The sequence below is a fragment of the Paroedura picta genome, chromosome 9 (genome assembly GCF_049243985.1).
Source record: "Paroedura picta isolate Pp20150507F chromosome 9, Ppicta_v3.0, whole genome shotgun sequence".
Lineage (NCBI taxonomy): Eukaryota > Metazoa > Chordata > Lepidosauria > Squamata > Gekkonidae > Paroedura > Paroedura picta.
Window position 1 is genome coordinate 81,362,721 of NC_135377.1, and position 21,911 is coordinate 81,384,631.

The window sequence follows — 21,911 nt, forward strand, 5'->3', positions numbered from 1 at the left end:
TTTCTGGTCATGGAAGAGGGAGAGGGGGAGAGAGGGAGAGAGATTTTGGTAGCATGAAAGCCTGTGGAGAAAGTTCTGCTTTATTCAGTGGGGATTACTCCAGTGTAAAGGTCACTAGAATTGGACCCCATAAGTTCTAGGCTGGCAAATTTAACTGATGTGTCAGCAAGGATTCAATAACTCCGATATGTAGGGATAGCTATTCACTTAGATCAGGGGTAGTCAACCTGTGGTCCTCCAGATGTCCATGGACTACAATTCCCAGGAGCCCCTGCCAGTGAATGTTGGCAGGGGCTCATGGGAATTGTAGTCCATGGACATCTGGAGGACCACAGGTTGACTACCCCTGACTTAGATTACTTTCTTATGTGGATAGAAAAAAAAATAAGGTGACTATTCATTATGGTGGTAAAATGGAACCTCTGGATTCAGAACTCCCCTGTCCCTAAACACCAGCAAACAGCTGGATTATTGCCCTCATTCCTAGCTTGTGAGATTCCCAGATGCATCATTGGGAACATGGTGTCAAAACAGATGGCCCTGGATTATCTCTTTTGGTGTTGTTATGATTAATTTCATTTAATGGGCTGACAATTATAATGGTTGCGAGCGCTTATTTCAGGTTATTTTGGTAGCGGTGGTACAGTAGTATTCAGGTCCTCATTCAGTATTACTCTGTAGTGTCCACAGTTCTGAGCTATGAGCCTCTTTCTCTGGCTACTGTCAACCCAGCTCGGGTAACAAAATGGTGGGTCATGAACTGTCCCCACATGACTTTCATGCCCTGGAGTTACCAAAACAGTGTGCAAGGAGAGACGTGCTTCACATATGGCAAGAAGTGATCTTAAAGCAAAGGTTTTCCAAGGGTTTGAAAACCTACCATTCATTTAAGGTTGGGAGGCTTTGCCCAGAAAGAGAATCAGGTTGGTTTTCTTGTGAATGACAAAGAAGAGGAAAGGATGATCAGCTTTGAATACAACAGGAGCATTAAAAGAGGTGACACGAATCTGTACCCCGGTAGCAGCTGCTGCCTCAGTGCCCTCTTCGTTAACTTCCACGAAAGACTTATGAATGATTTCTGACATGTCCATGCCTCCTGCAGAGGATATGCCTGAGAGATTGGCCATTGGCGTGAAGAGATCTGTAATGCCCAGGTTTCTGAGAATGCCAGTCAGACTATATTTCTTCTCCATCTTCATTCGGGGCACATAAACTTCCACTTTTCTTTTCCTCATGGAATTCATCCATTTTAGTAACTCCTTGTAGGTGATTAGACTCTGGAGCTGTGGGAGAGGAAACAGTCATGATTTATGGATCACCTTTTGTTCCTGCTCCAATGGATACTATTTTACTCAAAATTAACTTGGTGAGGCTTACACAGGGCCCTTTAGCTGTAGAAATTTTGGACTTATTTTTGACGGCTTTCTCTTGTCACTTATTTTTGACGGCTTTCTCTTGTGCACTGTGTAAGCCTCACCAAGTCCGTTTGGGCTCCCTTGTGGAGTTCCACAGGGCTCGGTGCTCTCTCCCACGCTTTTCAACATCTTTATGTGCCCTCTGGCCCAGCTGGTCAAGAGCTATGGCTTGGGTTGCCATCAGTATGCTGATGACACCCAGCCCTATCTCCTGATGGACAGCCACCCGGATTCCCCCCCAGATCCATTTGCCAGATGTTTGGAAGCCATGGCTGGACGGCTCTGGCAGAGATGTCTGAAACTCAACCCTACCAAGACGGAGGTCCTGTGGTTTGGGGGAAGGGAGCAGCTCAGGAAGCGCGACTACCCACCTTGGCCAAGACCATCACTTACCATCACATCCCAAGCCAGGAATTTGGATGCCTCATTAACATTGGAGGCCCAGGTCAAGATGGTAGCATGCCAGGCTTCTTTCCAACTTTGCCAGGCTCGGCTACTAGTGCCCTACCTGTCTCCTGACCACCTGGCCACAGTGATCCATGTGATGGTCACCTCCAGAACAGATTTCTCTATGCGGGCCTACCCTTGCGCCTGATCTGGAAATTACAGCTGGTGCAAAACACAGCTGCTAGGGTCCTCACAGGAACATCTTGGAGGGCCTACATCCAACCTGTGTTGAGGCAGCTGCATTGGCTACTGATTGCTAGCTGGATCAGGTTCAAGGTTTTGGTTCTAACCTTTAACGCCCTCCATTGTCTGGGACCCACATATTTGAGGGACCGCCTGATACCCTATGCCCCCCGCAGGGCCTTACACTCTGCGAGGACAAGCTTGTTGGTGATTCCCAGTCCCCGGGAGGTGCGTCTGGCCTCAACCAGGGCCAGGGCCTTTTTGGTCCTGGCCACTACCTGGTGAAATGAGCTCCCGGAAGAGCTGTGGGATTTATCAGCTTTCCGCAGGGACTGCAAAACAGAGCTCTTCCACCAAGCCTATGGCAGAGGCCAGCGCCTCCAGGTAGGATCAGGGGCCCCCTCTTGTCTTGTCTTGTCTTGTCTTGTCTTGTCTTGTCTTGTCTTGTCTTGTCTTGTCTTGTCTTGTCTTGTCTTGTCTTCTCTTCTCTTCTCTTCTCTTCTCTTCTCTTCTCTTCTCTTCTCAGGGTTACACAAGCAGTGATCCCGGGTCTCCTCCTTGGGTAAAGTTGCCGTTGTTGGGTTGGATGATATGATTGTGTGTTAGGGTGTTTTTATGTATTAGGTATTTTATGTGGTTTTATATGCTGTTACCCGCCACAAGCCTTAGGGAAGTGGTGGGCTATAAATCATCATCATCATCATCATCATCATCATCATCATCATCATCATCATCATCATCATCATCATCATTCTAAAACATTCTAAAAATGTTTCAGGGGTTTCTCAATGGTAAAAAAGTTGAGAAAGGCTAGTCCAGGAGCACCTTGAAGACTTATAATATTCGTGGCAGGGCAGGAGCATTCCTGAGTCGCTGCTCTCTTCTTCAGACATTTCTCGATCCATTATTGAATTTTAAGGCTTTGGAGTTCAGACTCATGGCTTAGGCTTACCAGGTTGCCCACCTCTGCCAGTTTCCCCGCTCCACTCTTGCAGTGGGGAAAAATAGGGGAGGGGATGGCATAAAGGACGTCACAACATCACTTCCAGTCATCGTGTTTGGTCAAGTTCCTCTTCCCCATAACCTGCCCCCCCCAAGCTCCCAGGATGGTTAGGTGCAGACTAGGGTTGTGTGTGGTGGTGTCCGAATCGGCCATTCCAGGCCGACGCAGCCAGCACCACAACAGGGGGGAGGCATGGGCGCTGGTGGTTAACTCGTTGCACACAGGACGGTGCCCACACCCACACACACCCCTGCCCCATGATTCGGCGCTGGCTGCGTTGGCCTGGAACGGCCAATTTGGATGCCGCTGCACACAAGACCTTCCAATGCTACCTGGGTCAGTATTTGGGTTCCCATCACTGTGATTCTGACTCAAGTCATGCACAGATATGCTCACATGAATGTATATCATATCCCTTTTTACAGGTATGTCACAGAGGAAATTAGTGGACTTTATCAACTACTGCTCTTCCATCTACAGCCATGACCCCAAACCCTTCTGTGATAATCTTAGGGCAGATGTGGTAGTGAGCAGCTTGGAACAAACCTTTCATAATTCCAACAAATGAGGTAACCAGGGCTGGTTAGGAAAAGACATGTAATAAATTATATTCTCTTGATTGCTTCTTTTTAAAATGAAAAATGTTTACCTGTGACAGACCAAAGTCATCTTTTGGAAGGAGTATGACCATACTCATTTCGTTGCTAGCATATGGAAGCTCAAGAATTTGGATTTTGGATTTTTCTATAGATGCAAAATTAAAAGTGGAGATTTGGTGCATCATTTGTACAGATTTGTTCACTTTCTGGAAAAAGTAAAATTGTAAGTTAATTTGTCCATGGAATGCGTGACAAGATGGAAACAGTCTGCAAGATGTTAACTTACACAAAAAAGATAGTCCATCCATGTTTAGTGGGATATTGGGCTAACTGCACTGGTTGGATGATGTCCCTGTCAAGGAAAAATCTGTTGGGCCACTCTCATCTCTTGATGCCATTTCTGCTACCCAATTGCCCAACAATTGGAATGCAAAGTGCTAATAGTAACAGATCTGGCCTTGCCAGCTTGCATCTGAATAATTTCAATTGGATTACTTTATACAATAATAATAACCATCTTCTAAATGGAAGGCTTGTGCAGATTAGATGGAATTTACTTTGAACCAATAAATTGACTATGGTGATGAATTTTTGTTAATTTCTCAGCTGAGGTCTAGATATGATCTGTGGATCTGTGTTGAATGGCAACATTTAGAATCATAGAATCATAGAGTTGGAAGGGGCCATACAGGCCATCTAGTCCAACCCCCTGCTCAATGCGGGATCAGCCCTAAGCATCCTAAAGCATCCAAAAAAAGTGTGTATCCAACCTTTGCTTGAAGACTGCCAGTGAGGGGGAGCTCACCACCTCCTTAGGCAGCCTATTCCACTGCTGAACTACGCTGACTGTGGAATTTTTTTCCTGATATCTAGCCTATATCGTTGTACTTGTAGTTTAAACCCATTACAGCGCATCCTTTCCTCTGCAGCCAATAGGAACAGAATCCTGCCCTCCTCCAAGTAACAACCTTTCAAGTACTTAAAGAGGGCTATCCTGTCCCCTCTCAACCTCCTTTTCTCCAGGCTGAAAATTCCCAAGTCCCTCAACCTATCTTCATAGGGCTTGGTCCCTTGGCACCAGATCATCCTTGTCGCTCTCCTCTGTGCCCTTTCAATTTTATCCATGTCCTTCTTGAAGTGAGGCCTCCTGAACTGCACACAGTACTCCAGGTGTGGTCTGACCAGTGCCGTATACAAGGGGACTATGACATCTTGTGATTTTGATGTGATGCCCCTGTTGATACAGCCCAAAATGGCATTCGCCTTTTTCACTGCTGCATCACACTGCCTGCTCATGTTTAGTTTACAATCCACAAGTACCCCAAGGTCTCGTTCACACACAGTGCTACCTAGAAGTGTATCCCCCATCCAGTAGGCATGCTTTTCATTTTTCTGACCCAGATGCAGAACTTTACACTTATCTTTATTAAATTGCATCTTGTTCTCATTTGCCCATTTTTCCATTGTGTTCAGATCTCGTTGAACTCTGTCTCTATCTTCTGGAGTATTTGCCAGTCCTCCCAATTTGGTGTCATCTGCAAACTTGATGAGTAATCCCTCCACCCCCTCATCTAGATCATTAATAAATATGTTAAAAAGTACCAGGCCAAGCACAAGTGTGATATCTGTGATATCTGTTAATAAGAGCCTGCAGCACTAAATATTTCAGAATCTCTCTTTCTCTTTGAAATTCTCATTGAATCAACGCAGAAAATGACACCTATATTTGATGTCAATTAATGAACATGATGTGCATAGTCTCAGAAATTAATGCAATAAGGAGATAGCAATGGGATATGATTCTTAATGCTGTTTCTATGGACCTCAAGCTATGACATTCAGCAAAAAAATAGTAAAGGATATACTGGACACTACAACATCTTTTTCATAAAGGACTAAATATCTCATTGCTAGAGTTGTAATACTCTTGATGTCAATTAAATATAAAATATATGTTTTGCACCTGTCCAGCTAGCTGGCCCTTTGGGGAGGAAGTAATTACTGAGTTCAGTTTTGTATTAGAACATTAATAGATTTTTGAAGATGTTTATGTACTTTTAAACTATTCATCTACCCCCCGGGAACTAATGGATGCTCAATGGTTGGACCCTCCATGCCCTTATTGCTGCTCAAAGACATATATCAACAACATTCCAGTGAATTGAGGAATTTATAAACTTATCACATCACATAGAAAACAATTGATCATGGATATATTTTAGATATTTGAAAAGCTTTTATAGAGGCTTATCTGTAGACTAGCCACCACCGTGGTATTATTATATCTTTCTCCTTAGGGGCATGATTTATAATATAAAATAACAATGTGCTTAATTTTGGATTACATCTCCTGTCTCCTATTAAATGCTTCTATAAAATATGGAAATCTACCTGTATGTCCAGTTTTCTTCCTAAATTGCTTTGTCCTAAAGATATACCATTAGAAATCTAAGGAGGAGAGGGTGGTAACTAGTATTTCGGGAACATGCATCTTTTTATCTTGGGAAAGTACCTCCCTGAAATGTTAGTTCCTGTTAAGGGATTAATGCAGCTTTCCCCTGGTTTAAGAAAGCATAGCTTTTGTGATACCAGGAACTACCAGGAACAAGCATCGTGTCCAACCCTCATCCTAAGCTGAATTGAATGCTTAGTTGGCAGTAAGTAACTTATTGAATGCATTTTTACCTTGTCCTTCTTCCAAAGAGCTCCGGCTGGCTTAAATGCTTCTGTCCTTCCCATAATTATATTTTCCTTAGTAGTCAAGAAAAGGGGAAAGACCACCATGCTTATATACACCATTCAGTGAACATTATAAGCTTACCTCATTCACCATAAAAACCATTTGTCGTGTGTTTTGTGTTTTAAATCCATACTCCCATTTTCCTTTGAAGTAAACAGCATTTACTAAGGCCAAAATAGTTCTGGAAGTAAGAGATCCAGAAGCAAACATATTCTTGATCAAACCTTAATTGAAAGGGAAAGAAACACATAAACAATGGGATGGAGGAGGAGAATGGGACATCTTTACCCAAACAATTAAAGAAACAGTGTGCCTGCTATGTTGAACAGTGTTGCTACGAAGAGGTAGGCAACAGCAAACCACCTCTGCTCATCTCTTGCCTTGAAAATCCCTTGAGGAAAATTTTAGCAGTTGCTCTGAGAGAATCATTCAACTGTGTACATCTACAAAGATAACTGAAACACGTTTCCACCAGTCTCTACCCATATCCAGGATCATTTTCCTGTACTCAGTCATACTCAGTGGGGATTTGGGAGTTTTCCTTTTGGCTCTAAAGTAACAGACACATGTAAAGGCTTATGTGCATGCCCAAGTTGTTTCTTGCACGCATTGGGTCACCCCCAGTGGGGGCTGGGGTGCAGGGTTATCAGATCCAGGTTGGGAAATGCCTGGAAATTTGGGCATGGAGCTTGGGGAGGACAGGTCCTCAGTGAAATACAGTGCCACATATTCTACTCTGAAAACCAGCCATTTTCTCCAGGGAAAGTAATCTCTGTACTATGGATCTGAGCTAGAACTTCAGATATTCCCTGGGTGACTAGAGGCTGGCATCCCTAAGATCCTGCTGTGCATGGTGACCGATCATTGCTACAGGGTGAATGTCTCTGTACAAATATGCATCGGAGTTCGTGCATAAACATATAGAATGCACTGTTTTTTTTCTTGATAGCTGACTACTATGGTTTAGGCAAGCATTTTTGGTCAGACACACTGGACAAAACATCATCTCCTCTTACCATTGGTTTGACTCTCCACCCAGGCATTAATTGCCAGTCTTATTTGTTCATAAGATTTTTGAAAGTTGACCTTTTCCAAGCCTCCGTGGTATAACTCCTTAGTGCATTTTAAATATCTCTAGTCAAATAATTTTGAAAAACCAAACAGTTATAAAAGTTTGCAGCCATGGAGAGCTTTTAATAAAAATGGCAGATAACAGAGCAAATGCATAGACATTTCTATATTCAATCGTGCATCGTCAGGAAAGAATTCCGGGGAGTAAATCATCTAGTTTGGTGTAGTGGTTAGGAGTGCGGACTTCTAATCTGGCATGCCGGGTTCGATTCTGCGCTCCCCCACATGCAACCAGCTGGGTGACCTTGGGCTCGCCCCAGCACTGATAAAACTGTTCTGACCGAGCAGGAATCTCAGGGCTCTCTCAGCCTCACCCACCTCACAGGGTGTCTGTTGTGGGGAGAGGAAAGGGAAGGCGAATGTAAGCCGCTTTGAGCCTCCTTCGGGTAGAGAAAAGCGGCACATAAGAACCAACTCTTCTTCTTCTTCTTCTATATTTATTTATTATACAAATATCATGTTTCCATTTTGAATACTGCACGCAGCTCATTGGAGGGCAAAGCAAAACCATGTGACTGAAAGTTCTGAAAGCCATTAGACAGGCAAAGCAAGCTCTGTGAATAGGGGGGTCCCTGAGGTGGAGCCAGTGGAATATCTGCTGGGGAAATGTATTTCCAACAGTGGAACATGACTTCCTTGCCTGCTGTCCCACTTCCAGATCTATCTTGGTTTTAGCAAATACCCCCTCTGCCCCAAATGGTGCTTCTGGGAAACAGGAAATAGAGGACCCTACAAACAGCAACAATCTTCCCACTTCTGTTTTAACTTCATTAGCTTCGAAAAAGTCACGGGTTCCCATTATTACCCCCCCCCCACACACACACACACACACACATACACACAAACACACAGACACTGATGCTGTAAGGAATGCCGATATATATATAGCAATATTCAAAACGTCACATAATTATAGGAATGTTAAGTATTATTAGTGGCATGCATGCACAATGTAGAGCATGAGTCAGAACAGTTGCTTGAAGTTTCTACGGTGCTTACGGAGGATTTCACTCTAATACAGAAACACATTCTTATTTTCCATTGAAGCTTTTTAACATTGGTACTAGATCAGGGGTAGTCAAACTGCGGCCCTCCAGATGTCCATGGACTACAATTCCCAGGAGCCCCCTGCCAGCATTCGCTGGCAGGGGGCTCCTGGGAATTGTAGTCCATGGACATCTGGAGGGCCACAGTTTGACTACCCCTGTACTAGATCATCTTACCGGAAGGACGGGATAGGATTGTTCAACATACAGTCTGTTGGCGATGCTCAGAGTATAATTAGTGCTGAGGGCTCTGATTTGTGAGAGCATGCTTCCTAACGCGGTATGGACGCTGTTAGGCTGCTGGCACTATTTCAGAGGAGACACAAAACAAGACACCATTGCTGCGATTTATACATTTGATTGATTCTCTAAATCAACGTCATTCTGCTCTCATAACCACTGTATTAAGTGCTTGGTGCCAAATTTGTTATTGATCAGGGCATCTGAGGGCCTGATCTTCAGCAAGCCCAGCAGGCCTGCCCATCATGTGGAAACAGGGATTTGCCCCACTTCCATATGACCGTCGGATTTTCCAAATCAGCCTAACAGAGCGACTATTTTCTATACTCAGCCTTCCCTGTGCTTTTAGTGGCTGCAGTGCAGAAGAGCTAAACTTGAACTGAATTTGTTGAGTGCAGATGATTCTAGCTTCACTGGAGCCTGAGCTGACTTGAACTCCAGGAATGGTATCTCCAACTCTCCCCCCCCCCTCCCCATCAGCAGCCTTCCTACTGAAACAAAGATAGCATCTGCTGAGTTCCCTGGGGCAGGTTGCTCCACAATCATTGAGCTGCCCTGTTTTTAGTTACCACCCACTTCTACTGAGTTGGCAGGGACATCTGAAGGGAAAGAGAGCCCTGTAGATTATTTGTAACTCTCTGAATTTGTAACTCTCAGGGTAAAATCCTTTAACATGGTAACTTTTGTATTCCTGCAGGCTTCAAATGTTATATTTCAGCAGTCTAGATTGCATCTTGTCCAAAGCATGATATCAGATTGATCATGTCCCTGTTCAGAAAATCTAACTGCATGTGGATTGAATCAGTTGGTGATCACTCTGATTTCTGTATGGCGTGCAAATTTCCAATCTGAAAGTAACCGGGAGCTTTGGGCTACAATCCTGCATCTTTCAGACATAGGCTAGAAGATACAGTATAAGCCCAATACAACACTAGCTCCCCATCCCATCCCATCTCTACTCCTGCTTTTGGTGTCCTTCAGCATTCTTAGACCACTGACCTCCAGGGAGGTTCTTCCTAGGTATCACCTTCGGGTGTCAAGTGAATCCCAAGAAGGTTTACTAGAGAACAGTGCATCAACTATGACTATATGTAACCTGCATGGCATGAACCAGGGGAAGAACAGGTACTGGGTTCTCAAAGACTGTCAAGGTGATGGTAAAGTATGTTGAAAGTACCTATGATACAAAGCGGTTTTTGCAAGATATGATAGTCATAAAGGTATTATCTCTATGATGGCATCCCTTAACGACTTATCAGCTTGATTTATTTTGATAAACAACAAAACAGTGAATCAGGGACAAAAAAAGATATACCTGAGGAAATTGAGGGGTCTCAGTTTCTGTGAATTTGTGAAAATGAAGGACCTAGAATTATAAATAAGAGTAGCATAAATGAAAGATTTCCCCTAAATAAATATGTAATTATTGAAGCTTACTTAAATTATGTCAAATCAACTTGAATAGTTTCATTCTGCAAATAGTGAAACTGGAACACATGCAGGTGTTATATTCTATAGTATGAATCTGGGAATATCCTCTCCGTAACTGACTGAACAGTTGTATTCTTAAAACGTCCATGCTCTTGTTTATCTTCTCATTGGGAACTTGGATTGATATGAACGTACAATGGATGTGTGTTCACACACACACATCATTTGTAGTATAAATAGTGTGTCTGTCTAAGTCAGGGGTAGTCAAACTGCGGCCCTCCAGATGTCCATGGACTACAATTCCCAGGAGCCCCTGCCAGCGAATGCTGGCAGGGGCTCCTGGGAATTGTAGTCCATGGACATCTGGAGGGCCGCAGTTTGACTACCTCTGGTCTAAGTCATCTAAATACAGAATTAATGGTTTGAGGCCTAGATACCCAAAAGCTGCCTGTTCCTTTTGTTTTCATAGAAGAGTTGCCAACTCCAGTTTGAAAATACCTGGAGATTTAGGGGCAGAGTTTGTGCAAGGTGGAGTTTGTGCAAGGAGGGAGGAAGTTCAGTGGTGATGCACCATAGAGTTAAGCCTCTGAAGCAGCCATTTTCTCCAGGAGAACTGATCCCTGCAGTCTGGTGATCAGTTAAATGCTGGGAGATCTCCAGCCCCCACCCAAAGAAAGCCTATTTCCTGGTTGAGACCAGTGGCCTATCTAGCATATTCTGACTTATCAGCTCCAGGAGACCTGCAACCAGGGCATGGTCAAAGCCTCCCTCTGTGTTGCCCTCCCCCCCCCCCCCCAGGATTACTGCATCTGAATATGGAAACTAAAGATCATTGATGAACCACTATCAGTTTTAGAAGGTGTTGATAACTACAGACCACTAATAGATACAGAAGCCTTTATTGGCATTTAATGAACATCGAATGAACAATAAAGAAGCCTTTATTGGCATTTAATATTTGCATAAGTGGCCAATCTTTTACATCAGTAGTTCCTAAACATTTCTGGGCTGCCAATCTCTTGGCTCCCTAGTACCCCTCTCCCACTTAAGAATGCACAGCTCTTTCCTGGTGTCAGGAAAATTCAAAACACTATACTGCCTACACTTTTGGGGTTGTTGTGCAGCGGCCAGATTTTAGTCTGGGAAAAATAAATAAGTTCTTTGTAAAAGCCACTTTGGGTCCTCATTGGGGAGAAAGACAGACGGGGAAAGAAAGGGAGAGAAAGAAAAGTAAGCAATGGAAATCCTCATGATCAGGAGCAAGCAGGAGAAGGCTTTTCCAGCCTCTCAAAGATGGAGACTTTTTGGGGAAGGGTTGCCAACCCTGGGGTAAGGAATTTCTAGAGATCTGGGGGTAGAACCAGAAAGGACAGAGTCTGAAGAGACAAAGGTGCTTAGCAGGACTGTGATCCCATCCAGCTCACCTTCTGAAGCTGTCATTTTCTTCAGGAAGCTATGCAGGGCTGGCCCTGGTCAGCGCTGGGATGGGAGACCACCAAAGAAGTCCAAGGTTGCTACTACCCAGAGGCAGGTAATGGCAAGCCACCTTGGAATGCCACAAGGAAAACACAACTGCAGCAGGAAAATTTAGACTACTGCCTCACCACTGCTCCCAGATTTCTCACCACCACCCTACTGCCCAAAAGTTCTTCACACACACTCCCAGATCTTTCCACCACCTCCAGGGGAGGCATACCGCTCACTTTGGGAACCCCTATTTTACATTCTAAATTGGTCTCAATCTCATACCTTTTGTAGCTGAGATGCAGTTTGGCCACTTGCACCAAGGTATACCATGGCCAAAGCAGACACAATGCTGAATGGAGAAAAAAATACATTTGCGTCTACGTAGGAGTGACTCAGATCGCGGAAAAGATCAAAGGAAAATTCACCATTGGACTCGGCAACCTGGCTTGTCATGATGGAACCAGGAGTCTCTAGGACAACAACAAAGAACCCACAATATCAAGTTGTGTTGTGTTGCATTTGAACTGACACAGATGATCGTGAACATATGTGTAACTATATTACAGCTTTGAATTGCTCTCTGGGGGACAAAAGGGGGTCAGATTGGCTTTTTTTAAAAAAAGCATGAATTTGCATAGAATATAATCCCCATGAAGAAGAGTGAAGGAGAACAATAGTTTTCTACAGCTTGTCTCTGAGAATGCTCTGTCTTTGTGCTCTTCCCTTTAAGGAGAAATGCCATTGCCCACAAAATCAGTCCAATCAAAAAAAAATAATGCATGGACTAAATTGATTATCAAATTGAATCCTGAACCATGGAGTACAATTATTAGAGCCTGAATATACAAGTGTGTCTTTGAGCTTCCTTATTCATAACTATTGACTGATAATAGTCAAGTCCAGTATAAACACACATTCCATCTCTAAATGTAATAGTTTAAATAGTTTCATTGACATCTCTCCTTTCTCCCCAGTGGACACTTAAAGTGGTTTACTTTATTCTCCTGGCCTCTGTTATAGCCACAAAATGACTCAGTAAGGTAAGTTAGGCCTTGAGTAACAGGGACACCTCCACCTCCCACCCCATCTTTACAGTGAAAGCTATTTATTGATGGGTTTCAAATGACTGGTGACCCCAGGTGTCCTATTCTGCTGTGCCTCTTCTGTGGTAGAAAACTTGCTAATGACGTGATGCTTCTATCTGGGTGATGTTACTTCTTGGCGTGGCAGGGAGGCAGGGCCAACTGACAGCACTTCCAGTATGGCTCAAAGCCGAAAAAATTGAAGTTCAACCAACTTCAATTTGCCACTGGGTTCTCCATACACTCTTATCCTCAATTCACAGGATGTGTACAATAAAGACATCAAGGACAATCATTGTGACTTTCTGCATATTGACTTAGGCTTCACTTTCCATTCAACTTCATATTTTTTATGCCAATAAAGGTACTCTGAATCTGAATCTTCATATTTAAAAATATATATTTTACTTATTTATTTTTGTATTTATATACCGCCACATTCCATTCACATTTGCGGCGGTTTACAGTAAAATGATAAAAGCCAGTATGACCCCATTAAAACCCATTAAAAGTAACATTAACACTAAGCATTAAAAGATGGTGATGCAGAGTTCTAACCCCCCCCCCCCCCCCGCTGTCCAACTATAGAGGGCCAGAGCTCTTCCTCGTTGGGAGCGGGGGACCAAATGTACCAATGCGAAGGGATCCACCACTAATGGAAACTCCAGGACTCACCCTGGCCTCAACCATAGGCCTCGTGGGAGAGCTCCATTTTACAGGCCCTGCGGAAAGCTGAGAATTCTGACAGGGCCCGTAGCTCTTCCGGGAGCTCATTCCACCAGGCTGGGGCCAGGGCTGAAAAGGCCTGGCCCTGGTTGAGGCCAGATGACCAGATTCCTACCCACAGCAGATTCCTACCCACAGAGCGTAGCGTCCTGCGGGGGGCATAAGGAGATTGGTGGTCCCACAGATCAGTAGCCCCCAAGGCACGTATGCAGATTAATTATGTTTAATTAATTATCATATGTCTTAGCAAATGTGTTATTCCAACCTTAGCTATATTTGTTGCTTAATTACTTATACACCTTGATTATTATTAGTCTTTCCTGGCAACTAACTTCCCCTCCCATATGTAATGTCTGAGGAAATCTGTTCTAATATATCTGTTGGCTGAAGATGAAACTCAAATACTTTGGCCATCTCATGAGAAGGAAGGACTCCCTGGAGAAGAGCCTAATGCTGGGAGCGATCGAGAGCAAAAGAAGAAGGGGACGACAGAGAATGAGGTGGCTGGATGGAGTCACTGAAGCAGTAGGTGCAAACTTAAATGGACTCCGGGGAATGGTAGAGGACAGGAAGGCCTGGAGGATCATTGTCCATGGGGTTGCGATGGGTCAGACATGACTTCACACCTAACAACAACAACAACATATCTGCTGGAGTGTACACCTACACATGCTAAGTCTCTCAACTGATACCTAAAAGTGAACTCTGTTATCTTGCAAGTGCCACTAGACACAAATTTCATTCTCACATCTGTTTGTTTGATGTTATATTGGGATGCTAATTTACAGCCATTCACGTGCCTTCTGAACTGCCTTAGCCCAGTCTCAGCTATGATTGCCCAGTTTCTTATGTGTCTTGATTTTAACTAGCCCTTCCTGGCAACTAGCCCCCCTCCCAGCAGTATATTTGCTGGTTTTCAAGATGCCACTGGACTCAAGCTTTGTTCTAATTATTATTAAGCAGCTAACACAAGGGAAGCTAAAATGTGAGTTAAAGAGGGTATAGTTACCTTACAGTCTTCAGAGAACAAACGTTTCCTGGCTAATGTGGAACTGCTTCTTAGGTTCTTGAAATAAATATAGTACAGCTGCTAACACGCCCACTCTGGCTGCTATGCCAGAACAAGCTGACCTGTGGCTTCAACAAAACCTGTTTTTTTCTCTCTTTTTTCCTTTTTTTGGGGGGGGGGGATGTGTTTAATAAGCAAGGGAGCCAAAGGAGATAGACTTTCTTCTCAAAGAGTTGTTAAAGATTCCAAATGCCATTCTAACAAATAATGTTGGGAATTGCCGCCAAGTTAAATAATATTAACCTGTTTCATATGTGGACTAAAATGTACAATGATTCTTATGCTGCTGGAGAAGTCCTGTGGAAGAACTAGGAACAATCAAACTTTGGCCTGCATATAATTATCTAGAGCAGAGTTTTGAATCCAGGGGTCCCTGATTCCCAGGGGGTCTGTGGGAGCTCTGGAGGGGGTCCACAGCCTTTCCCCTCCTGCCTTTATGAACTCAGCCACAAGCTAGGGACCCAGCCACTGCTATTGCTCCAGCTCCCAAACATGAATTCTCTTGTGGATTCAGTTGCCTTTATACTAATGCCTTTAAAAGGATTCAGATGCCTTTATACTGACGCCCGAAGCGTGGGCAATAAGAAGGAAGAGCTGGGACTTTTCATGCTGATGGAAAGGTATGATCTAGTAGGCATCACAGAAACTTGGTGGAATGATTCTCATGACTGGAATGTAATGGTGGATGGATATGAACTGTTCAGAAAAAACAGAATAGATCGAAGAGGTGGAGGAGTGGCACTGTATGTGAGGAAAGGGCTTACCTGTCAGGAAATTCTAGTGAAGGAGAGTATATCTCCAGTGGAGAGCATCTGGGTGAAAATAAGCGAGGGGAAAACAAACAGTGTGGTGGTTGGTGTCTGCTACCGACCGCCTGACCAACGAGAGGATGTGGATGCTGCACTTTGTGAGCAGCTTGGGGAAATATCCAAGCGGCAGGACCTTGTCATCATGGGTGACTTCAATTTCCCAGATGTATGCTGGGAAACAAACTCTGCGAAGCGTCCTCAGTCATGCAACTTTCTGATCTGCCTGAGAATTTCATTTATCAAATGGTAGATGAACCCACAAGAGGTTCAGCCATACTGAACTCTTAATACTGACCAACAGGCTAGAGTTGGTGGAAGGAGTGAAGGAGGTGGGGACCTTAATGGGAAGTGACCATGTCCTCACAGAATTCCTTTTGAGATGGGGGAGGGTAAGGAAGTTTTGCGCAGCTCCCCATTGGCCGCTTGATCCCCGAGTGACACTCAGAAGGGCGAATCAGGAGCCGCTTTGTGGCTCGTGATGCGCCCTTCTGAGTTTTTATCCTGGACAGGGCCTGCCCTAACCTCTCCCCACCACCTCTTAGCCCTTTATTTAATCCGCTCAGCCAAAAATCGCGCCCATGCACTGGGGGGGGATTTTTTTTTCACTCGGGGGAGTGTGGCAACGATGAAACGGCAGCTCACACGCCAGCTGCCAGCTAGATGGGTCTCTATGTTAGGAGGAAGCAAGGAATCAAGGAATCGAGACATATTCGTTGCAACGTGTTTTTCTTTTTTTTGAAAAATATGTTCTTAAAGGCAAAGGGGCTTTTCCGGAGCATGGTAACAACCGCCCATTGGCTGCTTGTTTGATTGACAGCCAGGGGCGGGACAAAGCATGGCAAATATTGCTTCCTTTCTAGTGATTTTTGCCGAAACCAGAAACCTGTGGGAAACGATTGAAACGCAATTGGATTCCACTACAAAGGCAGCTATGCATTACGCCAAATTCTACTATTTTAAATTGCGTTTTTTCTTTCCGTAATCAATTTGCCACATTGATCCTGGTGCGGAATGGGCCTAGGTGTTTGTGGACTGCTCCAACAGTGATCCTCGGCCACCATTCCCGTCCCCCATGGAGTGTCAGGCACTGCAGGAAGGATGAGTTGCAGATAACTGTTCTCTCCTGACTCATTGCAGGGTGTGAAGAGGGAATGGGAGAAGCCCCCTGGCTATGCCGCTATCCCCTCCGTCATGCCATGAAGCCAGAGCCTCCTGGACTGCAGGAGAGAGCTCTCGAGGGGATTCAGGATCAGGACTTGGGGAACTGGCAGGCCCAACCGGGGAGATGGGGCTGGCATGCTGGAACCCTGATGCTCGGGACGATGCCACAGGGCCTGCCCTTCAAAACGGCTTGGTTCTCCAGGAGCACTGGTCTCTGAAGCCTGAGAAGAGTTGGAATTCTAGGAGTTCTCCAGGCTGCCTACGGAGGCCGGCAACCAAGAAGTGTCTCCCAGGCAGGGGGAACAAATCCCTGCCAAATTCCCCTAATCACCCCTAACTTCTCCCCACCCCTCTTCTATCTCAGGCCTTCTGCCTGCCTTGAGGACCTCTCCTGTCCTCAGCACAGGCCTCTCCAAGGCACCTTCCTGCCTCTGCTTGATTGGCTGCAGGTTGCCATGGGGATGGCCCGAACCAGCCCTGCATCACAATCCATCTAGTGGGACATCCTTCCTCCCAACACTGGTGGGGGCATTTGCACCACTACACTGGGGCAGCAAGCATGCGCATCCTACAAGCAAACGGTGAGTCCAGGTTGGAAGATTTCTGAATCAAAGAATCATAGAATTATAGAATCAGAGAGTTAGAAGGGACCTCCTGGGATATCTAGTCCAACCCCCTGCACTATGCAGGACACTCACATCCCAGTCGCTCATCCAGTGTAACCTGCCACCCCTTTGCCTTTATAGAATCAGCCTCTCCGTCAGATAACTATCCAGCTTCTGTTTAAAAATTTCCAAAGATGGAGAACCCACCACCTCCCGAGGAAGCCTGTTCCACTGAGAAACTGCTCTGTAAGGAACTTCTTCCAGATGTTTAGACGGAATTTCTTTTGAATTAATGTCATCCCTTGGTCCCGGTACATTGCCCTGGGGCAAGAGAGAACAACTCTGTTCCATCCTCTATATGGCAGCCTTTTAAATACTTGAAGATGGTTATGAGATCCCCTCTCAGTCATCTCTACTCCAGGCTAAACAGGCCAAGCTCCCCCAACCTTTCCTCATATGTTTTGTTCTCCAAACCCTTCACCATCTTTGTTGCCTCCAAGTGTGGCTGAACCAGAGCAGAATAAAGCGGTACCATCACCTCCCCCATCATATATTGGTGTAGATCAGGAGTAGTCAAACTGCGGCCCTCCAGATGTCCATGGACTACAATTCCCATGAGCCCCTACCAGCATTTGCTGGCAGGGACTCGTGGGAATTGTAGTCCATGGACATCTGGAGGGCCGCAGTTTGACTACCCCTGGTGTAGATGGTTTTTCCTACCTCAATGCAGAACTTTACATTTGCCCCTATAGAACTTCATTTTATTCAGCTTAGCCCACTTCTCGAGCCCATCAAGATCATCCTGCATTCTGAGTCTATCTTCTGTTCTATTTGTTACCCCTCCCAGTTTAGTATCATCTGTAAACTTAATAAGTATCCTCTCTAAACCCTCATCCAAATCATTTATAAATATGTTGAACAACACAGGCCCGAGGACTGATTCCTGAGGCACTCCACTTGTTACTCTTCTCCAAGAGGATGCTGAACATGGTCCCTTTGGGTCCAATCTGTTAACCAGTTACTGATCCACCTGACAGAATTAGGATCTGTACAGCATTTTACCAGCTAATCAATAAGTATATCAGGTGGAACCTTATCAAAAGGTTCCACTGGAACCAAAGGGACCGAATCCAGATAAACTATGTCTACAGCATTCCCCTGATCCAGCCAGGTAGTTACTTTCTCAAAAACAGAAATAAGGTTGGTCTAGCATGACTTATTTTTGCAAAACCCGTGCTGAGAGGAGAGGGTGCATTATCCCTCCTCCTCGTCATCCTCCTCCTGACCTCACAGCCAACTTCCAGGTCTCAGTTGGGAGACTCCCCTGATGAGCCTCCTGGGAAAATAAGCAAGCTCCTTGGCCGTCAGTTGCAGGGGAGGTTGAGGGACTGGAAGGAACAAGGGAACTCTCTAGCTGAGGAAGAAGGGGGACTCCAAGAGGGAGGTCTCCCCCTAGCCGGTGTGGGATCTTGCATCATTAGCAACCTCCAATTCCACTCTTTTCCAGAAAATGTCCAATTGCTGTGGAGAGGACATAAGATACTGATAAATGGCATCTCTACTCCCCTGGAAGCAGCAACTGGACTCCTGCCCCCCATCTTTAACAACAACGGTAAGAGTTTCCAGCTGCCATAGACACACCAGGAACCCCATGCCCTGGGGAGTGAAGTTTTCAGAGCACCTGCCCCAGCACAAGACCCCCCCCCCAAAATGGGCCCAGGATGGATTGTAACCGAGGATGGATCCCTAAGAAAGGGTCTTTCAGCTGAGGACTGAAAGAGCAGACAGGCTTAGCTTGACATGCTTAGAGCCAATAGACACCAGCAGTCAAAGACCCACATGGTCTCCCTGTAGAGATGACCTCTCAAGAGCCCACCCAGCCAGGCCCTAGGAAAGCAGCCAGAACTTCCCCTGGAGGGGAGGGGGAGAGGGAGAGCACAGAGTGCCCCCAGGAAACCCCAAAGGGTTCTCTTTCCACCCCCCACATGAGCAGGACACCAGGGAGGGGGTGTGCCCCAGAAGAAAGGACATATGGGGTCTGGAGCTGGCCAGAGCCACAACCTCCCTCTGAGGCCCTAACTCAGCCTGAGGTCCTCCCGCTGCCCCACAGGGGCTTAGCAACAAGAAGAGGATGTAACAAGGACCTGCAGGGGCTGCTGAGATTTCTGCATTGCAAAAGGCAGGGGGTTGGGGGCACTCTGGGTTTCTTGACTGTGCCCAAGGGAAGAGCCCTTGGAAGAGCTTGGGAGGCTCATTTTCTCCAGTGACCCCGCTCATTTTGCTGTTCTTCTTTTTATTTTCCAGAGGCGGCCAGTAAGAGCAGCCCTGCACGGCTGGAGGTTCGGGGTGTGAGCTGCATGAAGCTGGCGGGGGCGGGGAAGGCAGGCCCTGGGTCAAAGCGAGTCTCCTATCCACATTCCATCTATGAGCCAGGGCCCCCCGCCTCCCCCCCAGCAGCAGCCGCACCCCAGAGAAGACCTGCCCTCTTCCCCCCATTGGACAACACCGCCCTGGTGTCTCGACACCTGGGCCTGCGGGGGAAGAGCGGCCCCCTCCAGCCGCGTCAGGGAGCTCCGCTTCCGGGGAGGCAAAGAAGGTGGTAGGAGGGCGGAGGTAAGTACTTTCAGCTGGGAGAGTGGATGGTGGGGACGGGAGTGGGCAACATGGGAAGAGCTGGGGGTGGGGCAGTGGCCAAGTCACCCGTCCTTAGCCCAGTCCGGTTTCTGTCCCACGCGTGGCATCTTTAAGAGCCCTTTGCCACGGCAGATGGTGCTGGTGGGCCCAAGCAGCCTCCTTTTTCTCCTAGGGATGGGTTTTCAGCACTTCTTCTTTCATGTCCTAAGCCGGAAGTGGTCTTTTGCCATCAACCCAAACGTGTGCATTCCTGTCATAGGGCTCAGGACTGATGTGTCCTCTGGAGGATTGGAAAACCACTTTCCCCACTGCCCTCTCTTTTACAGAGTCTATGTGAAGTGTGTAATGACAGATGAAGGTGCCAGGATTAGGCAAGGAGCTGTTCTACAGATGTCAGACTTTGGAAGTCCTGCTGCATGTTGAACCTAGCACAGTGCACCGTCACACATAAGGGACCGTCAAGTGTGGACCTTTGCAGGCACGTGGAATGGCTTGAATCACCCATCTGGAAATGCACAACATAGTCAGACTCCAGGAGCACCTTTAAGACCAACAAAGATTTATTCCAGGCGTGAGTTTTCGAGACCAAGCACTCTTCCTCAGACTATGAACTTCCATCATGACAGTGGGAAAATAAGGCAAAAGTTAATCCTGTTAAATTAGTCAACTGTGGAAACCATCTTGAAGTGGTTTGTGATGACGCAGCCTTGCCCTTCTTCGCACCTCTGGAACAGACAAAGAATGCCTTGTTTTTTCTGTTTAAATTAAAAAACCTCATTCTACGAATGTCTAATGTGTGCATCTGTTTTTCGAAATATGATTCTGGATTGGGAAAAATCACAGGGAAGGCCAGACCCTTCCCAAATGAAATGAAACTCTGATACCGCCTCAGGCAGGAATTGTATGCTGGGACATAGAATGAATTTTTCTCTGGAGATCTGGAGGAAGGGAGGTTCTGAGGAAGGGCAGCCAGTTTACCCACCCTACGCACTGATGTTATTCCTACTGGAAAAGCTGTTTTATATGACAAGAAAGGTGAATCCACACTAGATAGCTGTTTGAAAGGAAGGCAGTACAAGTGAGAGGCTCCACTGGGGAATCCCAGGTGAAACAGGCAGAAATAAAATTCATCATCGCTTGAGCAACATAACAGTCAAACTATGCCATTTTGGGCTGTATCAACAGGGGCATCACATCAAAATCACAAGATGTCATAGTCCCATTGTATATGGCACTGGTCAGACCACACCTGGAGTACTGTGTGCAGTTCTGGAGGCCTCACTTCAAGAAGGACGTAGATAAAATTGAAAGGGTACTGTCAGACGCACAGGAAACTCACAACAAAACTTATTCAAAAGAAAATAGTTTTATTGATTAGCACTATACGCATTGGACTGAAAGTCAAATCTGACTCGAAGCCAGATTTGCCTCAGCTTATCAATACATTTCTCCCGCCCAAAGCTTGACAGTTCCCAAGGAGGGGGGTTAGTGAAGAAAGACATATGTGAAACAAAAACAGGATTCCAAACTCCCATCCTTGAGAGAGGTACAAACAACCCTGTGAGCCCACAACAAGATAAGGTTAGAATAACATCACTATTCTATTTTATTGCTTACAAACTACAAGGCCGGGGCTAGCAGGCGCCAGGTCCCATTAAACAATATAACTGACATGGAGGAACTCAGGCTAATTTATGACAGAGATTCTACAATCCTGACATCCCTCCGCATTAAAACTAACTTCACTCCCCCACCTAGCCTGCATCTACCGGGCAAGGACAATCAGGAAATGCTCGATGGAAAGCCCGGAGAAGGCGGGGTGCCTTCACATTCCCTGCCTCCACCCACTCTTTGTCCCCCGAGGGGAAATCTTTCCACTCGATCAGATATTGAAGGCGACCCTTGTGCAAACGAGAGTCTAAAATTTGGTTGACTTCATAGTGGGTGTCTTTGTCGATGTAAATTGGCACAGGCTGGTCTGGAGGAGGGTGCCACTCGTCTGGGACCGGAGCTCTTCGCAGCAGGCTGGAATGAAAAACCGGATGCACATTCCTATAAGTCTTTGGTAAAGCTAGCTCAACAGTCACAGGATTAATCAGTTTTACCACTTTAAATGGCCCCAC

At 45.8% G+C, this 21,911-nt stretch overlaps 1 protein-coding gene and 1 long non-coding RNA gene across 2 annotated transcripts; one reads left to right on the forward strand and one right to left on the reverse strand.

Annotated features, from left to right (window-relative positions):
* Positions 1–349: 349 nt before the first annotated feature.
* LOC143845202 (ovalbumin-like) lies at positions 350–14,566 on the reverse strand. The gene is made up of 8 exons (XM_077353407.1): positions 14,520–14,566; positions 11,985–12,172; positions 10,120–10,170; positions 8,742–8,870; positions 7,404–7,521; positions 6,469–6,611; positions 3,698–3,853; positions 350–1,283 (listed from the first exon to the last, which is right to left on the reverse strand). The coding sequence occupies exons 2-8, from the start codon at positions 12,153–12,155 to the stop codon at positions 888–890; spliced, it is 1,164 nt and encodes a 387-aa protein (XP_077209522.1). The 5' UTR covers positions 12,156–12,172; positions 14,520–14,566; the 3' UTR covers positions 350–887.
* LOC143845203 (uncharacterized) lies at positions 3,458–20,528 on the forward strand. Its single transcript, XR_013234313.1, has 5 exons — positions 3,458–3,617; positions 16,914–17,130; positions 18,662–18,766; positions 19,459–19,767; positions 20,115–20,528. It is a non-coding gene; the product is annotated as an uncharacterized LOC143845203 (long non-coding RNA).
* The last annotated feature ends 1,383 nt before the right edge of the window (positions 20,529–21,911 follow it).